The following is a 17,550-nucleotide window of genomic DNA, read 5'->3' on the forward strand; positions in this document are numbered from 1 at the left end:
CATGCTTGCCACAGCTGATTTTAATGTTGTATTTCTACTTGCATTTCATCTGTTATTCAGCTTATCCTGCTTAAAAATGGACTTCTACTAAGTGCTTTTTTACGTCTGGGACAGCAGCTGCAGGGAAACTGCCTGTCTCTTAAAATCACTTGTATATAGCAATTTTATAACTACAGCCTTCACGTCCTTTCTGGCTCAAAATCAGCAAAAACTGCTGATGAATCAATAACTCGACGTCCAAAAGTTCTTTGACCAGATCACAGCTTGAAAAGTCAGCTAAAGCATTTTGCTTCCTGGTCTGGGGCCAAACATAATGCAGATTTTCCAGAAGCTCTCTGGAGTTAATATTAGACTCAGCTCTGGACTTTGATTGTCATGGATTGATTTCTTTTACTGCACATCATCTGCATTTGTGGGTGCGTGCAGATTCAAAGAAAAGTAAAGACCAGTAATTACAGAGAGCTGTTTCGTTACATTAGTGACCTTAAAATAGTTTTTTTTTTTTTTTTAAATCCAAAGCGATGTCCTCAGAATGGTGGAAACAACCTGATGTGGGATGACCTGCTGTGTCATCAGAAACCCGTAGTGACCACACAGACGTCTTCCTCCAAAGACTGCGAGGAGCTAACACAGCAGTACTTGCCTCAGCAGACACAACACGGTGTGAAGAAAGAAGTTAAAGCAGAGAGTAGATAAAGGGAGCAGTGTTTTAGATGACTTAGGAGAGACTCCATGTTAGAAGCACCACCTCTGAGTTTAAGTGTTCAGGTGGTTGCTGATGAGACTGTGTTCATTATGTCCTGGCCTCTGTTGTGACTTGACATTTACTGCTGGAGGATGATTGCAGTGTCTGATTGTTCCCATCTTCAGTCCTCATGTCTAAGGATCAATGAGTGCTCACACAGTCTGATTAACTCTGAGATTCGAGCTTATGACTGGTTTATTGAAAGCCACTACACTGGAAAGGACATCAAATGTGTGTTAAGATAAAAAGTTCATAGCTTACCTCAGTGATCAAGATCCTTTGTTCCACATTATTTTTACATTATTTCCAGTAGTTTTATTTTCTGTCTTTGACCCACACTGGCTGTTATGTTTAAAACTAGTTTATGTTGGTTGTCATTCCACCAAAGCCAGACCCTTTGATTTCACTCTTCCCATTTCCTCAGCCTTCCCAGATCCAATGGAGGCACCAGAGAGACCTCCAAAGCCCCTTCCCAGACGAATCAATTCCGAGCGCCGGGCCAGCCCAGTCCCCCCCACTCCGCTCGGCGGCGGGGCAACAGGAGGAGAAGCCAACCCACAAATCAGTAGCGAGATCGAGCACCTAATGAGTCAGGGATACACTCAGCACGACATCCAGAAAGCACTGATGATTGCACAGAACAATATCGAGATGGCCAAGAACATCCTGCGCGAATTTGTCTCCATTCCCTCTACCGCGCACATTCTCACATAGCACATCCTCCCGCCTCTCTCCTGTTTGCTCTCTTTTGCCTAGCTTGGCCCAGCCTGGTTTGGTTTAGGCTGGCATAGACCAGCCCGAAACCCAAAGCCACTGCCTGCAGCACTAGCTCCAGTGCTGGCTGACACCCTACGCCCCTGTGGATTTTTAACTGGCTGTTACTCCAGCAAGCTCGCAGTGTCTCGGGACTCTCGCCCTGCACTCCACACGCTTTCACAGTGTCTGGCCTTCTTTGAACTGCTGCAGCCGGCCTCTTAGTTTTCAACAACATCTCCGCAGGACTCATCCCGTGCGGAGCAACGACAAATAATGGAACGCCGTATAATTGCAAGGCTTCTGTAGGAATGTCGGAGAGATGGATTCTTATCCTTTCATTTTGAAGCCTCTTGCTGAAAATGTAACCAACACCTCACAAAGAAAACTAAAATGTATGTCTATATGAAAATTTAATATATGAGTAAATATATATTAAATGTGTGTAATATATACAGTACGTGCATATATAGTATGTGAAAATGATCGCAGCTTTGAGGGTCACGGTTGGTACAGGCGAAAAAAGCGCAGATGGGACCAGGTTAAAGAGTCGGTTGGGGGATTTCTGTAACTGGGTGAGGACGAGTCGGGGTGTCTTCCTCACCCAGGTTTGTTGGTCAGCAGCAGTTTGGGGGGGGAAAGAAAAAGAAAAAAAAAAAAAACATGCCGCAGAGCTTCTTCATTTGGAATTCAGTCTGTTATGGCCTTCGATTAACTGTTGCTTTGGTACTTTTTTTGTTTTAGAAACTGCTTGTTTTGTCATGTTGTTGTTTTTTGTTTTTTTTCAAAGTAGCATGAAGATGGTTTCAGGTCGTGTGTGTGTGTGTGTGTGTGTGTGTGTGTGTGTGTGTGTGTGTGTGTGTGTGTGTGTGTGTGTGTGTGTGTGTGTGTGTGTGTGTGTGTGTGTGTGTGTGTGTGTGTGTGTGTGTGTCAGTCAGACCTACACCTCATGGCCTGCTCTTAACACGAACCCCTGTTCCTGTACATCATGAATGTGGAATTACACTCGGTGTACTCAAGACTCGTGCTCTGTAAACGTACTACTGCTCGAACTTGTGTGTCAGGGCCCAGTGTAGCTGTAGAGCCTGGCAGTGAGATTAGAGGACGTACTAATGTTGACGCCCCTGCAGTACCAGACAGGCTGAACGCTTTTTTTTTTTTTTTTTTTTAATCATCATCATTATTATTTTTGACTAACTTCTTAGGCTGACTGGTTCAGATTTCTATCTCCAGCTCAGTCCGGTGTTACAAAAACAACAACAAAAAAAAGTCATTGATTTTACTTTGATAATATATTATTGTAATATGATCATAAATATTGTTATTATAATTAATTCAGAAGTGCTTCACTGCTGCTACTGTTGTTAGTGCTAAACAATTAAGACTTCAATGTACAATTGTGAATATTGTGTTTAACCGTCTTTAAAGTGACAGTATCATGTGTTTCTCTAGTCTGTAATGTAGCATACTTGAAAGTACAAGCGACTTGTGAGCACACAGCTCTATCAGGTCGCAAATCTTCAGTGTTTTTCTTTTCTGTTTTTCTTAACATATATATAAATATAAAATATACTCTGTAAGTGGAATCTGTAGAGGAACAGAAATATCACAAGCAAAATGTTCTGGGAATGGAAACCAGACGTTTTGCAACAGATTCAAGCTTCTCTTTCACATCGGTTTCCTTCCTCTGTAGGAGTTCGTCCTGCTGAAAGGGAGCGACTGCCGAGGCTTTTTAATCGTAGGCTCATGGGTTTGTTGGCGCACCCCTCCAAGTCTACAGAAAATCAGTGTTTGGGCTGACTGTAAGAGCTAACTCAGGAATAATAATGTATGTCTGAACAAGTGGTGTTCACCCTGTCTGTCAAAAAAAAAAAAAAAAAAAAAAAAACCCCAGAAGAGACTCATATTGGCATAGACAGCAGCTCACCTGTCCAGCTGTCTGTTCATCCAGGTGACATGTAGCCAAAAGTTTCCGCGTAATGAAGTCACAAGTTTTTTTAATTACTCATTTTGGTTTGTCATAAGTTGCACATTAGTGTTTTGTTTTTTTTAAGATTATTTCCAGTGTTTGCAGGTCTATAAAGACAGCAGCTTCATTTCCAGGTACTAATTACAAATGCATTATGAGGAATTCATCCAAGCAGCTTCTAGGTACACTGACTGAACCTCTCCCAGCATATGAAGAATGTTTTTTTTGGGGGGGGGGTTTCACCCACCCTGGGAGTGTGTGCATCGTGTAAGTCAGCCCTGTCTTATTCTGGGTGTCTCTGCATGTTGACTGGAAGCTTTGTGCTGTCTCGCCCTCTTTTATTTCATTTTGGGGTCTTTTTTACTCTTCCTAGTTGCCTTGAGAAACTTCTTGAATGATGTTTAATGGACAGGAAGCTCCCCTCATATCATCAATACTGTACCAGTGTGTGTTTATATATTAAGAATGGCATGTCATTGTCTTGTATTATTTACCATTGTTTTTGTTTTTGCACATTATACCAGTTTGTGCTTTGATACTGTCACTCTAAAGAAAAGCAAATTGTATAGAGTTAGATATGAAAAGAGGAAGAAAATGGCTGTTATATTTCATTTTGCATTCCTGTACATGTATTTTGTTCCAAAGGATTTGTTTACTTATGTGAATAATTCAGTGAGCAGTGCCATATGTTTTTGTTTTTTAGATGTTTTTTGGAAGAGCGTTTGTTGGTATAGATGTGTACCTGTTGGTCTCCGAAGGCAAAATGATGCGGTATTGCTTGTGTTAATCTGTCCTCTATGCTTCTTCAGCCTCATCAGGCCTCAGACTCTGAGCTTGATGCTAACCAGGGGTATTTCAGTTATCTGCCAGAAGAGGGAGCTGTTGTTCCACACGGCTGCATTGCTTCTCAACAGTAAAAAGCTTTTTTTTTTTTTTTTTTAATTTTAAAGGTTTTTAAAGCTCATATCAATTTGGAAGTATGCACAGTGCTGTTAATAAAATGACAAGCAAAAGCCTTCAGGTGTCTCTTTCCTCTGTTTACACATATATTCATATTTAGCTTTGTATTCCTTAAAACAAAACAAAAAAAAAACTAAAACTGGGGGGGAAGTCATTTCCCGTGTGTAGCTCCAGCCCACAAGCTTCAGTGATTTTCTTGACTCGGCTGCCATTTGGCAATAACTTTTTAAGGTAAAACTAAATAGAAATTTGAATTTCATCCTTTGGCTCAGGCAGGAGTGGCTGAGAAGACTCTAAACAAGTTAACAGCAAAGCAGATGAAACTGAAAAAGAGCAGTGAGTAATCAGAACTGCAGACCGATTCAGTGCTTTGGTGCCATTTTAATAGTTGATACTCTTGCATTTTCCATTGTGATGCATTTGGTAATTGCATTAAAACCCAAAATGTGATTTGGCTGCCCGACCAGTAGATCACATGACCAATCATCAAATAAAACTTCAATGTAACCTAATAAACTTGCCTACTGTTTGTAAAGGGACTGCTAAGGATAATCTGCTTATTCATGCCTGCTTTGGTGTGGATGTTAGAAGTAGGCACTTTATAGGCATCCACTGTCCATGAACTCCCCTTTTAAATTCATTCAGATACTAATCGGTGTATATTTCTTTGATAGAACCCCTTGACTTAAAAACAGAGTCGCACATTACTCATTTAATGCTGGAAATTTAATTCACGCCATGTTCAGCAGCTATATGTTTTTAGTTGTGTGCACAAATGCCACACTGTCATGTTTAGCAGACCTACTGTGCAATACCTACAACTCATATTACTAATGTTCATTAACAATAATATTTGACTATTTGCCAGTTATCTGTGAGACAACATCCAAGGAAAAAAAAATATATTTTTTTGGTAAAACCAGTAAAGAACAATTTCTATTTCTACCTAAAATTCACAAGGCTCATTATTTAAAGTGGACCTGTTATATTTAGTTTCTGCCTCCACATTTTTATTATTAGAGGAGAACTGAATGACTCCCTGCTCAAAATTATCCTCATTTACATCAAGTTGCACTTTGTTCATCAAGAACAAGGGTGTCGAACTCATTTTGACCAGTTAAATTTGCTCTTTCCGTCAGTGTAAAGAAGTTTATTGCACATTTAATCCACAAGAAATTTTAATATAAGAAAAGAATTGCAATTATAATAAAACATGTCCGTTATTCTACATGATTTAGCCACAATGCTCCTTTGGGCTTATATTTTATCTTAATGCTGGTATCTCAAGACTGTCCTATATTTATAAAATGGAAACATTTAGTCGATTGACAGTATGTCTGTGTACCTGAAATGATCGTTATGTGCTTCCAGTATCAATCATTCTCCAGATTGTTCTTGACAAACTTCAGTCTGGCCTGAAAGTGTAATTTGAGTTTTTCTTGGGCTGAAAACTCGCAGTGCATCGCTGTGCAGGGCTCCAGTGATGTCTTTATCTTCCTACCTCTGTCAGGCTCGTCCTGTACTCTGTGGCTCTCTTTGAATTTTTTTGATGACACTTCCCAGTGGTACCTTTTATATAACCGATTTCTTTTGTTTTTAAGCATGATATTTTCTCAAGTGACAGCTCAAACCCATCCTAATGATTTTACACTGTGTGTAAATTGGAAGGTAACCAAGTTTTAACTCGTTTTTAAAGGTTTTGACCATTACAGAGTAGAGGCACAGCAGTGATTTGTAGTATGGCTAAATAAAAAAGGTCATATTTTTATGTCAGCAGACACATTTCCAGTTATGTTCATTTAACAGTCCATTTTTATTTGGTAGAATTTCACAAAAAAAACTACAAACAATCAGATTTGTTAAATATGTTATAATGTCTTCAGTGATATTATAACACATTTTATCTTTCAGTCTTTAAAAAGGCATTATACAGTGAACAGTGGTCACACGCATCAACAGCAGAAACAAAACAGAGGCTTAACTGTCTTCAAACATGATTTGCATATGCGGAGTCACAGTCAGTCCCCTCTTCTCAGTAGTGAAGTCTAGTCTAGTTACCGAAATGAAAAAGAAAGGCTCTGGTTACATTTAAATGAGGAGTGGTTGATGTTTTAAGGCATCAAGGCTGAGGGGCATTCTCATGCCTCTCTGGGACACAACAGTTTTCAACAGTGTTTCAAGTTTTGCTCGATACATGAATTTCTTCATTCGTCACACAGAAATGTCTTTTTCTTATAAAGAAGGAAACATCATGCCGTGAACCCATGTGTATTCACCAAACACCAATACTCTCCAAGTTTAAAATTTCAAAAGAAATGATTACAGAAGTGAAGCATGTCATGAACGTATAGAACGATGAAAGATGGTGGCTCCTTCCACAACAAAGTGCGCTGAACATTAAATATAACAATAAAAAAATGGCTTCGAATGTAGATTCTAAGGCATCGGTCGTTTATAACTGGACTGCATAACATAGTCAGATTTGTTCACCTGCCTCACAAAATGACTAGTTAATATACTTTATACTCCGCAGGTTGTGTGAAAGTTGAGTGTTAGAGGAATAGATATCAAAATAATGTGAAAGGTACGCGATTCAAATTTTTCTTTCAGAGCCAATATTTGGTGAAGCTGTTAACTGGCTGTAGAGGTGAGGCATCGCTAGAGCTACAAAAACAATTCAGTGTAAAGACAAAATAATAAAAACAAAATATCTACTTAAACTCTCCTTGCTATCTTCCTTAAAAAACACAAAACCCCACCACACTATCTTGTCTTGCTTTTTTCTCTTTTCCCCCACATTGTGTTACTTTAAATAAAGAAATATATACATAGATAATAATATGTACATTAGCTCAGCTGTTTCAGGCTGCTCTTCGGTGACTGAAGGGGCTTGAGGTGATGCTTTTTGGGGTATAAAAATAGTCCCTTGTCGGCTTTGTGCTCTAATTATTGTTCTGTGGACTATCAGCAGTACACTGTGAGGAGAACCTGCGGCATTCCTTGGGGTTGAAGGGAGATTTCTTAGTTCTGAAATGAAACTTTCCAACCTTCTTCATTAAAGCTCGAGATGCATTCCAACAGAGGAGCTGGCACGTAAAGGGCAGAAAGAGAAAAAGCCATAGCTTGGAATAACTTCATTTGTCCTGATAGTCACGATTGGAATAAAAAGCTGTGGGTGCTTGAAGGCAGCAGCGGGGCCTGAGGCCGAGAGGGGAGAACGGGAGCAGCCGTCGGTGTGTCACCTCCTCACTTTCACGCGTGCAGACGCTCATCGGTCTTTACTGCAGAGAGCAAACAATCACAAAAGAGAAAGTTTGGGTGGGGTACTGGTAAGTTTGATATTCAGTAGAAAGACTATTCGATTTAGCGAGTTCAGTTCAGGATCAGATATGTACTTGGTCATTTGGTTGTTGCTTTTCTCCGTTGACCCCAAGGAGAATCGCCTCCTCTGTGTTGTCGCTTTTCATCTCCACCACAATGTTATCTTTGCTGGACTTCCTCTTACTGCTGCAGGGTCAAGAACAAGCCATAGTTATAACTGAACCTATCTGAAGCTTTATGCATTGTACCTGCTCACATAACAGGGGGCGTCACTTCGTGTGTCCTTTAAAGCCACACAAAAAATAATAAAATGAGTATATATATGTACACATTCATCAGTAAGTGTATTGATTTTACCATGTACTCCCAGTGCTGCTGAATATTTCTGGAAATCACAACTGCACATTAAAAAAAACTTTAAACTTCATCCATTTAATGAAGGGTCTGGGACTGACAGCCACCGTGTTTTTTAAGCATTTTCTGCTTCATGTGTGTAAACATGAATGTTTGTATTACTGTAATTTTACAGCATGGCTTTGGTAGTGTTACGAAGACACAGGTTTATTACTAAAGTACTTCTGGCAGGTGTATCACTAATATCACAAAATTCAAATTATGCCTGCAACGATCGATCGAGTAATTCGAGGGATTCAATTATAGCAAAAGAAAAGCGAACTTTATAGCTGCTCCATCCACTGCTTTGTTTTACACAGAGAAAAATCTGCAGTAAACTTCATCAAGTTGATGATGATGAGATGATGAGATAGCCTTTATTTGTCAGTTGCAGGTATTTTGCCCACAACCGAGTTGTATTAAAATGTGCAGATGATCTATGTTTAAACGAACCATGTCTGATACCATGTTTAAACGAACGGTAGCCGCCCTTTTTACATGGAGGCGATACCTGCAGCAAACAGGGGTGAGTCTACACGGGGGGGAATAGGGTGTAATAGACCCATTGATTTTTTTTAAAGTCTTTCATAACATTTTTCAGACTGAAAGTGAAATAATATAAAATATTGCGTTAATATTTAAAAATATAAAACAAAAGCTTTTTTTCACAAGCCAACAGAAATGTACACGGGCCAGTAAAGGTAAATTTTTTATGCCTTAGTTTGGATTTCATACATATCTTATTTTATTGACTTCAACTGTACTTGAGATTATTTATATTTTTTGCATTTAAGAAAATGTTTTCTTTAGTAATTAAATTTAATATAGCAGGTCATCAAAGGCTTGTTTTCTTTCATATTTTTCTGACACGTTTGCATTAAAACATTGCAATTTCTAAAATGGAAACCAATGAGCAGTTCGTTTAGAAAAACCTGTGTTTTTTTATTGCTCATATTAATTATTGCTCAGAAAAGTATTTCTTATCTGACTACTGGATCAATCAATTGAATAATTGATAGATTACTCAGTTACTAAAATAATTGTTACCTACAGCCCTAAATTAAATATCACTTTTTACCAGAGAGCAACCTTTACACACTCTGGCTTTAGGAACAACACACCTCACAACTTTAACATTTAATGTTTTATGTTATTAAGTGCACTTTTGAATCAACTGTGAACACAAACTGTATCTAAAAGATGGATATAGACACCCTAGTTGTCGCCCCCTGCAGGCTATTAGAGAGAATGCAGCTTAAGGCACTTCCTGACTGGCTTCTCCTTTTAGACACTTTTATATCAAAGGGTCATCTATCATCTGTCTGCTTTCCCAGGAGTTTGGCTGCTAGTCTTTTCTTTTCATCACTTCCTTTTTCCCATGCTGTAAAACTCAATGCAGACATCATTGTTCTAGTCCAATCATCTTTCTGCCAATCAGCCTCCACTCTGCATACCTTAAATTGCCCTGCTCATCTCCCTTGTGCAATCAACCTCTTCCCCATCGCTGCCTCACACAAGTCACTCAACCTAAGCCTAGACCAGGGGTGGGCAACTCCAGGCCTCGAGGGTCGGTGTCCTGCAGGTTTTAGATATCACCCTGGGTCAACACACCTGAATCAAATTATTAGTTCATTACCAGGCCTCTGTAGAACTTCAATACATGTTGAGGAGGTAATTTAACCATTTAAATCAGCTGTATTGGATCAAGGACACATCTAAAACCTGCAGGACACTGGTCCTCAAGGCCAGGAGTTGCCCACCCCTGGTCTAGACTCTGGGGGGTTCTGCCCTAATTCCTATCACTGCTGGGATTTCATTCGGCTGTGATGGGCCATCGGAGTCTAATCACAACATAGCATAACTGAATTTTCTACATCGATGCATCATGTTCAGTTCTTTCTAATGGTCTAGAACTACAATACTGTGATACAGTCCAGCCATAAAATCACATTTTAATGTCTCCTTATGTGGACACATTGTGTGTTTATGCATGGAACTGCTGTCATTGCACTTACAAGTCTTGCTTGCCAGATCGGCCGCAGATCCTGCCCTTCTTGTACAGGAAATAGAGCACGCTTCCCAAGATAGCCAGAAGGAAGATGGCGATGATGATGATTGCGATAACAAAACCTTTGCTCTCTATTGGAGAAGAAGCACAAAACACCCACAGCTTTACTTACTGCACCCGGATTTTGGAATAGAATGACAGCAGGAGACAGGAGAGTCTGATACAGGTGGAGATACAGTTTGCAATGCGCCTAAAGAGAGTGTGGCAGTAGCATCATTCAGGTGACCCTGAAAGATAAAGAAACGAAGTGGCTGTTTATCAGGGCTGCAGGAGCAGCAGTGCTTTTACAACATGCGCAGGAAGAGGTGAAGATGATGAACAACCCAATGACGCTTTGATGTTTTGTTCATCACCAGGGAGGGTTCTCGTGAAAGCTAGGAGGCGAGAGAGCGAGAAGTGTGCTCACAGAGAAGTGGAAGGAAGGCGGTAGAGAATCTGCAACAGCAGAGTGATGTACAAACCTTTCTTGATATTTGGTGATTTGGTGGGCGTTTGAACTGAGAAAAACCAAATGAACACAGGAATCAGTGGGCATATGCACATAAATACTTCATATAATACTCAAACACAGTTTAGATCAGGGACATGTGGCCCACTTTGATCTTAAGTGGGCTGGACCAGTGAAATGCCTCTTTCACATTTAATCTCCGAGATGTCTTACATATGCAGTTTCAACATTCAGATTTTCAATGACAAACGTTTAAATGACAAATGTTTAAAATTGCAGAGAAAGATCTGGCAGTTGATTGCCCAGTGATATGAATGGCAATGGAAGCGGTCTTTATGAATAGGAAAAGCTGTAAAACTTGAAAATACAGTTAAAAGTTCAAAAGCTCCTCCTTTCAAAGTTGTCCATTGGGCCAGATTGAAGTCTTTGCTGTGTCAGCTCTGGCCTGCGGGCTTATGGTTGACACCCCAGGTTTGTGTTGCTGATGTTCAGCAGAGTCCTGAATAAATGTTTTATTTCAGAGGATCTTATCAGTGTTTTGAATCGAAACATCAACTTTGATATGCAAACTGCGGTCAGCAGCAGAAGAGTCATTTTCCAGAGGGGCCCTGTTTAATCCCGTTTATCAACGCTTTGGGAGAAACGTGGACTCAGAGCAGTTTTCCTCTGAGGGGCTGAAAATTTCCTGGTGTGACATATAAACAGAGAGCAGACACAGAAAAACACAAAGCAGGACCCATAATGGGAGTCAGGAGACTCACTCTGAGTGCATTTAAAGCATCGGCTTTAAATGCACTCAATGATGAGAGTCACAATGATGCATGTACGTGTGTGAACCTTTCTCTTTTTATTTCCACATCATTTGCAAGCATGACTTCATTCTCAAACTTTAAGACTACATTAAAACAAAACGTCTACATTTATAATAACCCAACACGCAGAACAGCAGTCGTGACAATAAATTAATAATTAAGACACCCTGTAACAACAACAAACCTCACTTTTAATGACCTATCTATCATACCACAGCGGTAACTAAGGCCTGCAGGTGTTTCTGAGTTTGCATCACGCCTCCTTGCTCTTATCCTTTCTTTCTGACTTACAGAAAAAAAACTGCCCCACAAGACTAAATAAAAGAAAGTCTGGAGACTCTGAATTTGCTGGTTATAAGCTTTCAATTCAATCAGTTCCATTCAGTTTTATTTATTTATTGCCAATTCACAACAACGGTCGTCTCAAGGCACTTGATTCTGCAAAGTAAAGAGCCAACAATCAGCAACAGCCACCTGCCGTGACTGGGTGTAGGCTGAACGGGAAGAATAGAGGGGAAAAAGAACGGGAGAACATAGAGAGGGTAGACAAAAGTTACAGCATGCAGCAGTGGCACATAAATGCATCAGGAGTGAAAAAAGGTGTGTGGAGAAGATCAAGCCCTATCTAAACTTTAACAAAAAGATTAATCCTAATGTGAAAATGATGGAGGGCGTCTGTCTCCTGAATCCAAACTGGGAGCTTTTTGATAAATGAACTACCTATTTCTGTCAACCAAGTTTAATTATGCATTTTGTAGCTGATTTAATTGCACGGTGGTCTTACCTGGGTCATTGACATAGTTAGTTGATGTGTTTTGTGTAACTGAAAGCAGGCAGAGGCACAGAGAGGAGGTTATTTGGGTCACTACACAGGGGCGCACATTTAACATCACAGAGGTTAACAGTGTCAAAAGGTCTGTATAGGTTCTCAGTCATCAAGGACATGCGAGCTATGAGTTCTTAAAAAGAAGGCAAATGGACTTGTGTAGCTTCACATCTCATCCAAGAGGCTTCTTCAGTTCTGAAACAACTGGCAGAGATTTAAACCCCACTGGGAATTGTCTCCTTGGAGGTTGAAATACCTGGGAAAGGATATCAAGACTGTGTGCCAATTTATTTAGAACTGAAGAAGCCTCTTGGATCAGAGTCGAAATGTCTTCCCAAACCTAAAGAAGTCCAATTGCTCTTTTTAAGCACTTAAGACATCAGTGTGAAAAAACAACAACACAGTGAGGAATATGAAAAATCACAGACAACACTACAACACTTGGCAAAGCTCAGCATCTTTAGATCAAAGTCAAAACACACAGAGACATGGATGTGAACGGGGGGGACACGAGTAAAAGGGAAAAGTGAGGGGACTTTAATTTATACAGCAACAGTTCTTCAAGGTGGTTTATGTAGGACCCAACAGTGCTAGAGAGAAAACCTCAACATCAGAGGATTCCCCATTAGCACTCGGCAACAGTGGGAAGGAAGAACTCCTTTTTAACAGGAAAAGGTGCAAATGCAGCCAGTAAGTTCAAAGAGAAGAGAAAAAAGAGAGAGAACAAAACACAAGCTACAGGAGAGAACTGACAAAACTTAATAACATGCATTAGAGACATATTACGGGAGAAATGCTCAGTGCATCATGGGAGGTCTACCAGCAGCCTAAATCTATTGCATCATGAATAAGGGATGTCTCAGGGTTCACCAGATCCAGCCATAACTATAAGCTTTATTAAAAATAAATGTTTGAAGCCTCGTCTTAAAATGAAATAAAGCCTCATAGCGGATTTGAGTTCCACGTCAAAAATCAGGCACAGCAGAATGACTGTGATCTTACCGGTGTCATTGATAAAGGTAATGTTTGTTGATGGTATGGTAGTATTGGTAGTTGATGTGTTGTATATAACTGAAAGCAGGTAGAGAGGATGCGACTTCTGTTATCACACAGGGGTGCACATTAAACATCACACGGGTTAACAGTGACAACAACACAGAGTGAAATACAATCACTGACAACATGTTGGAGCGTTGTTTTAACTCAGCCACATTGGAACGTATTTATTTTTGCCATGTTTTAAGGTCATGCCAAAGCATCTCCATCTGAATTCAGTCTGTACTTTAAGTAGTCCGATCCTAAAGCTTCACCGTGTGAGTCATTCAGAGGTGGACTTGCTGGTGTGCTCTGGATCATGGTCCTGCTGTATAACCCAGTTGCTCTTAAAAACTGCATGTTGTTCTTACTATTTTTGTCTAACATTAAAATTTGTTCGCTGATTTGAAACATTTGATAAAAATATACTTAAAATAAATCTAGAAGGACAAAATACGGTTTCAGAGCAGTGTACACAGACATATTCAGTTCAATTTTAACAACAATAATATACAAAAAAATGCCAGTGATCAGATTCTCCATGAATAAACACTTGGCAACAGTGACATGTGGCAGTACCAGGCTCAGGGAAAGGCAGCCGGTGGGAGGGAAAAAAGAGAAAAAAGGGGAGAACAAAACACAAACTACAGAAAAGAGTTGACAAACATTAATAACATGCAGCAGTGACAGATAAAGACACGGGGAAGGATAAAAGGGGATTGAAGAAAAAATGTTCAGCGCATTGTGGAAGGTCTATCAGCAGCCTAAAATTATTGCAGCATAACTAAGAGATGGTTCAGGGTGACCAGATCCAGCCATAACTATAAGCTTTATTAAAAATAAATGTTTGAAGCCTCATCTTAAAATGAAATAGAGCTCTACAGCGGATTTGATTTCCATGTTAAAAAAAACAAAAAACAGGCACAGCAGAGTAATCGTGATCTTACCTGTGTCATCGGTTATAGTATTGGTTGATGTGGTAGTGGTGGCTGTTGGTGTGGTGTGTACAACTAAAAACAGTTAGACGCACAGACAGGAGGTCATGTTTGTTACTACACAGGGGTACACACTAAACAGCACAGGTACAAAATGACAGCAACAACACAGAGTGAAATATTCACAGTCACAACAACAGGTTACGGCACTTGGCAGAGCTTAGGCCATTTAGATGAAGAGAAAACCCAACAATAAGAGGATTGCCTATGAGCAAGCATTTGGTGACAGTGGGAAAGAAGAACTCCTTTTTAACAGGAAGACTGCCAGCAGAAACCGGCTCAGGGAGGGGCAGCCAGTGAGTGTAAAGAAAGAGAAAAGAAGGAGAGCATGAAGAGCCAAGAACAGAACACAAAGTATAAGATATAAGACAGACAAAAATCAATAGCATGCAGTAGTTACATATAAACACACAGGGAATGAACAGAATGTAGAAATGCTCAGTGCATCATGGGAGTAACATTAGTCTCAGCCGATAGCAGCACAAGTAAGGCATGGTTCATGGTCGCCAGTTCCAGTTATAATTATGAGCTTTTTCAAAAGGAAATGTTTGAAGCCTCGTGGTAAAAACAGAGAGTGTGCCTGTCTCGCAAATTCGAGCTGGGAGCTTTCTGACAAGTTAGAAATCTCTCTTTCCCAGTCAAATTTAATTTTGCATTTAGCAGCTGGTTTCATTTGCATGATGAAAAACAGGCACAGCAGTGTAACTGTGGTCTTACCTGTGTCACTGGATATAGTAGTGGTTGATCGTGTGGTAGTGCTGATTGTTGGCATGGAAGTGATTGTTGTTAATGTGGTGTTTAAAACTAAAAGCAGGTAGAGGCACAGAAAGGACGTCATTTTGTTATTTACACATGGGTGCCCGTTAAACGACATGTGGGTTACCAGGGTGAAGAATGTGAAAAACAACAACAAAAAATATAAAGATTGAACAATCACAGACAAGACGTTACATCATGTGGCAAAACTCAAGACCTTTAGATGAAAATGAATAGAGACATGAGGGGGGAGGGACATAGGTAAAAGTGGCAAGTGAGGAGAACAAATAAAAACATGCAGGCATGTTCGGTTTGTTTCTATGTAAAGTGCTATTTCACAACAGTCGCCTTAATATTAGAGAGAACAACCCAACAATGAGAGGATTCCCTTTGAGCAAACACTTGGCGACAGAGGGAAGGAAGAACTCCCCCGTGGTCAGAATGGAGGGTGAATGGAAAGAGAAGAGAAAAAAATAGGGAGACAAAACTTTGGAAGAGAAATGACTAAAGTTAATGACATGCAGTACTGACATATAAACATATCAGGAGTGAAAAGAGAGGAGTGGAAAAGACCTGGTCAGTGGACCTCATGAAGTCCACCAACAGCCTGAGCCTACAGCAGGATAACTGAGGATTTTTCCAGGATCACCTGTTTTATGAACAAGGCTCGAAGCCAAATCTTAAAAGCAGAGTCTGTCTCCTGAACCCGCTGTTTACCAATATTTCATAGATGAAGGCCTTTATGTCTAGCTTAATTAACTGATTTTTGTCATGTCGTTTGATAAATACAACTCAACATCATCTGCGTAGCAGAGACATGTAGACACAGAAGAACTCCATAAGTAACTTTTCCATGTAAGAAAGAATCCTTGTTTGTATTAATAGCTGGAACAGAAAACTAACAGAAATATATCATTCAAACAAAAGCAGTGGATTTCGTCGAATGCAGTGGTGTCCGTAGAAAAATCTTGTGATCAGCCATCTATGATGAGCCATCTGCGCTAAGATGAACTCTAAACTCTGTGACGAACCTGACTGAACTACTAACTACAAAGATTGCAGAAAGGAAGCACAGGCTGCATGAACTCACTGGTTTTGATGTTGAACTCCACCACTTTAGAGCCAAAGTCATTGCTGGCATTGCAGAAAACTTTCACATTGGAGGTGATCTTGAAAGTGACCACACTCTGAGCGCCATCTTCAGTCTCTGTTTGCAATGCATTTAGGTTCTGCAAAAAGGACAGTTAAAGACAGAAATAGAAAAGTAGATCCAAGAGCAAACAGGTGAGAAGACAGTTGAGCACAATATTGATATAGACTTCCAAAGACTAAAGGTTTGCATGCCCATCATCATCGTGAAGGTAAACTAGACATTAGCTAGTATTAGCTCTGTCAGTCCAATCAAATTTATTTCTAACTCTGTAAAATCCAACCAGTAGTGGCGCAACGGATCACTGTTGATCCGTGATCAGAACCGAAGATTCGAAAAAGAAAAAAAATATGTGTATGGTGGGCGTGGTCAGTCTGTCTGCAATAGTCATGGCCAACGCTAGCACTCCAAGTGAAAGAGCAGAGGAGTTTGCGGCATTTAAGCAGCCCTTTGCTGCCTAATCTGACCGTGCTAAAGCTGTTACAAAAGCTATTACAAAAGCTATTGGGGTGTTTATAGCTCCAGACATGAGGCCGTATTCCTTTGTGCAAAACAAGGGGTTTAAACATATGATAAACGTGCTTGAGCCACGCTATGATATCCCGTTGCGTGTCCACTTCAGTGACAAGATCGTTCCAAGCATGTATGAGCAGGAAAAGTCAGGCATCTTCTGTTGCCCTAACTACAGATGGGTGGACCTCCAGGGCAACGGAAAGCTACGTGACCGTGACCGCTCATTATATCACAGCGGAGTGGTAGATACAAAGCCCTGTACTGCCCTATATAGCACCTAATTTGTTTTTTATATAATTGCGTGGAATGAGTATTGAGTTGAATGTTCTTTAATGGGCAAAAAAATTAATTTTTCTTGTCTTGTTTCGTTTTTTGCTGATCCGAAAATTGATCCGATCCGTGACTTAAAACCGTGATCTGATCCAAACCGTGAGTTTATTGATCCATTGCACCACTACCAACCAGTGCTGCTTAAATCAGTGAGAATCTGATGTGATGTCAGCTAAATGATAATGTTAGCATGCTAATGCTAATTAACCATTTTTACCATTTTGCTCTAGAACGTTAGCATGCTTTAGTGCTTTTAGCACTAAACAACTGCATAACTGAGGCTGATGGACATATCTAACACACACTTTTAATCATAAAACAAATCACTGCACAAAATATCTCGAGGCACAAAATGTCCGGTAGTTGTTGAAACATTTTGTTCAATTTTCCTGCATCTGTATTGCTAATCTGTTCAGAACTTGCTGATTTGTGGTTACTAAGACTATTAAAACTGTTCAAAAGTGAAGACCATACTC

General features: G+C 40.0%; 2 protein-coding genes across 9 annotated transcripts in view; one reads left to right on the plus strand and one right to left on the minus strand.

Moving 5' to 3' along the window:
• Window positions 1–2,260, plus strand: part of cbl (Cbl proto-oncogene, E3 ubiquitin protein ligase) — a 32,189-nt gene extending 29,929 nt beyond the window's left edge. Inside the window, exon 16 of the mRNA XM_026191647.1 lies at window positions 1,170–2,260. Coding sequence (XP_026047432.1) covers window positions 1,170–1,459 — 290 coding nt within the window. The 3' untranslated portion in view covers window positions 1,460–2,260. The remainder of the gene's footprint in view (window positions 1–1,169) is intronic.
• Window positions 2,261–6,221: 3,961 nt separating this feature from the next.
• Window positions 6,222–17,550, minus strand: part of mcamb (melanoma cell adhesion molecule b) — a 49,767-nt gene continuing 38,438 nt past the window's right edge. For 2 of the 8 annotated variants that reach the window (XM_026191344.1, XM_026191348.1), the window contains exons 12-20: window positions 16,172–16,310; window positions 15,043–15,129; window positions 14,278–14,340; window positions 13,298–13,366; window positions 12,254–12,292; window positions 10,671–10,706; window positions 10,157–10,280; window positions 7,823–7,934; window positions 6,222–7,708 (exon numbers count right to left, since the gene is read on the minus strand). In XM_026191344.1, coding sequence (XP_026047129.1) covers window positions 7,706–7,708; window positions 7,823–7,934; window positions 10,157–10,280; window positions 10,671–10,706; window positions 12,254–12,292; window positions 13,298–13,366; window positions 14,278–14,340; window positions 15,043–15,129; window positions 16,172–16,310 — 672 coding nt within the window. In that variant the 3' untranslated portion in view covers window positions 6,222–7,705. The remainder of the gene's footprint in view (window positions 7,709–7,822; window positions 7,935–10,156; window positions 10,281–10,670; window positions 10,707–12,253; window positions 12,293–13,297; window positions 13,367–14,277; window positions 14,341–15,042; window positions 15,130–16,171; window positions 16,311–17,550) is intronic. The other 6 variants (XM_026191347.1, XM_026191346.1, XM_026191345.1 and 3 more) reach the window with 6 other exon arrangements.

This window comes from Astatotilapia calliptera, chromosome 14, assembly GCF_900246225.1.
Source record: "Astatotilapia calliptera chromosome 14, fAstCal1.2, whole genome shotgun sequence".
Taxonomy (NCBI): domain Eukaryota; kingdom Metazoa; phylum Chordata; class Actinopteri; order Cichliformes; family Cichlidae; genus Astatotilapia; species Astatotilapia calliptera.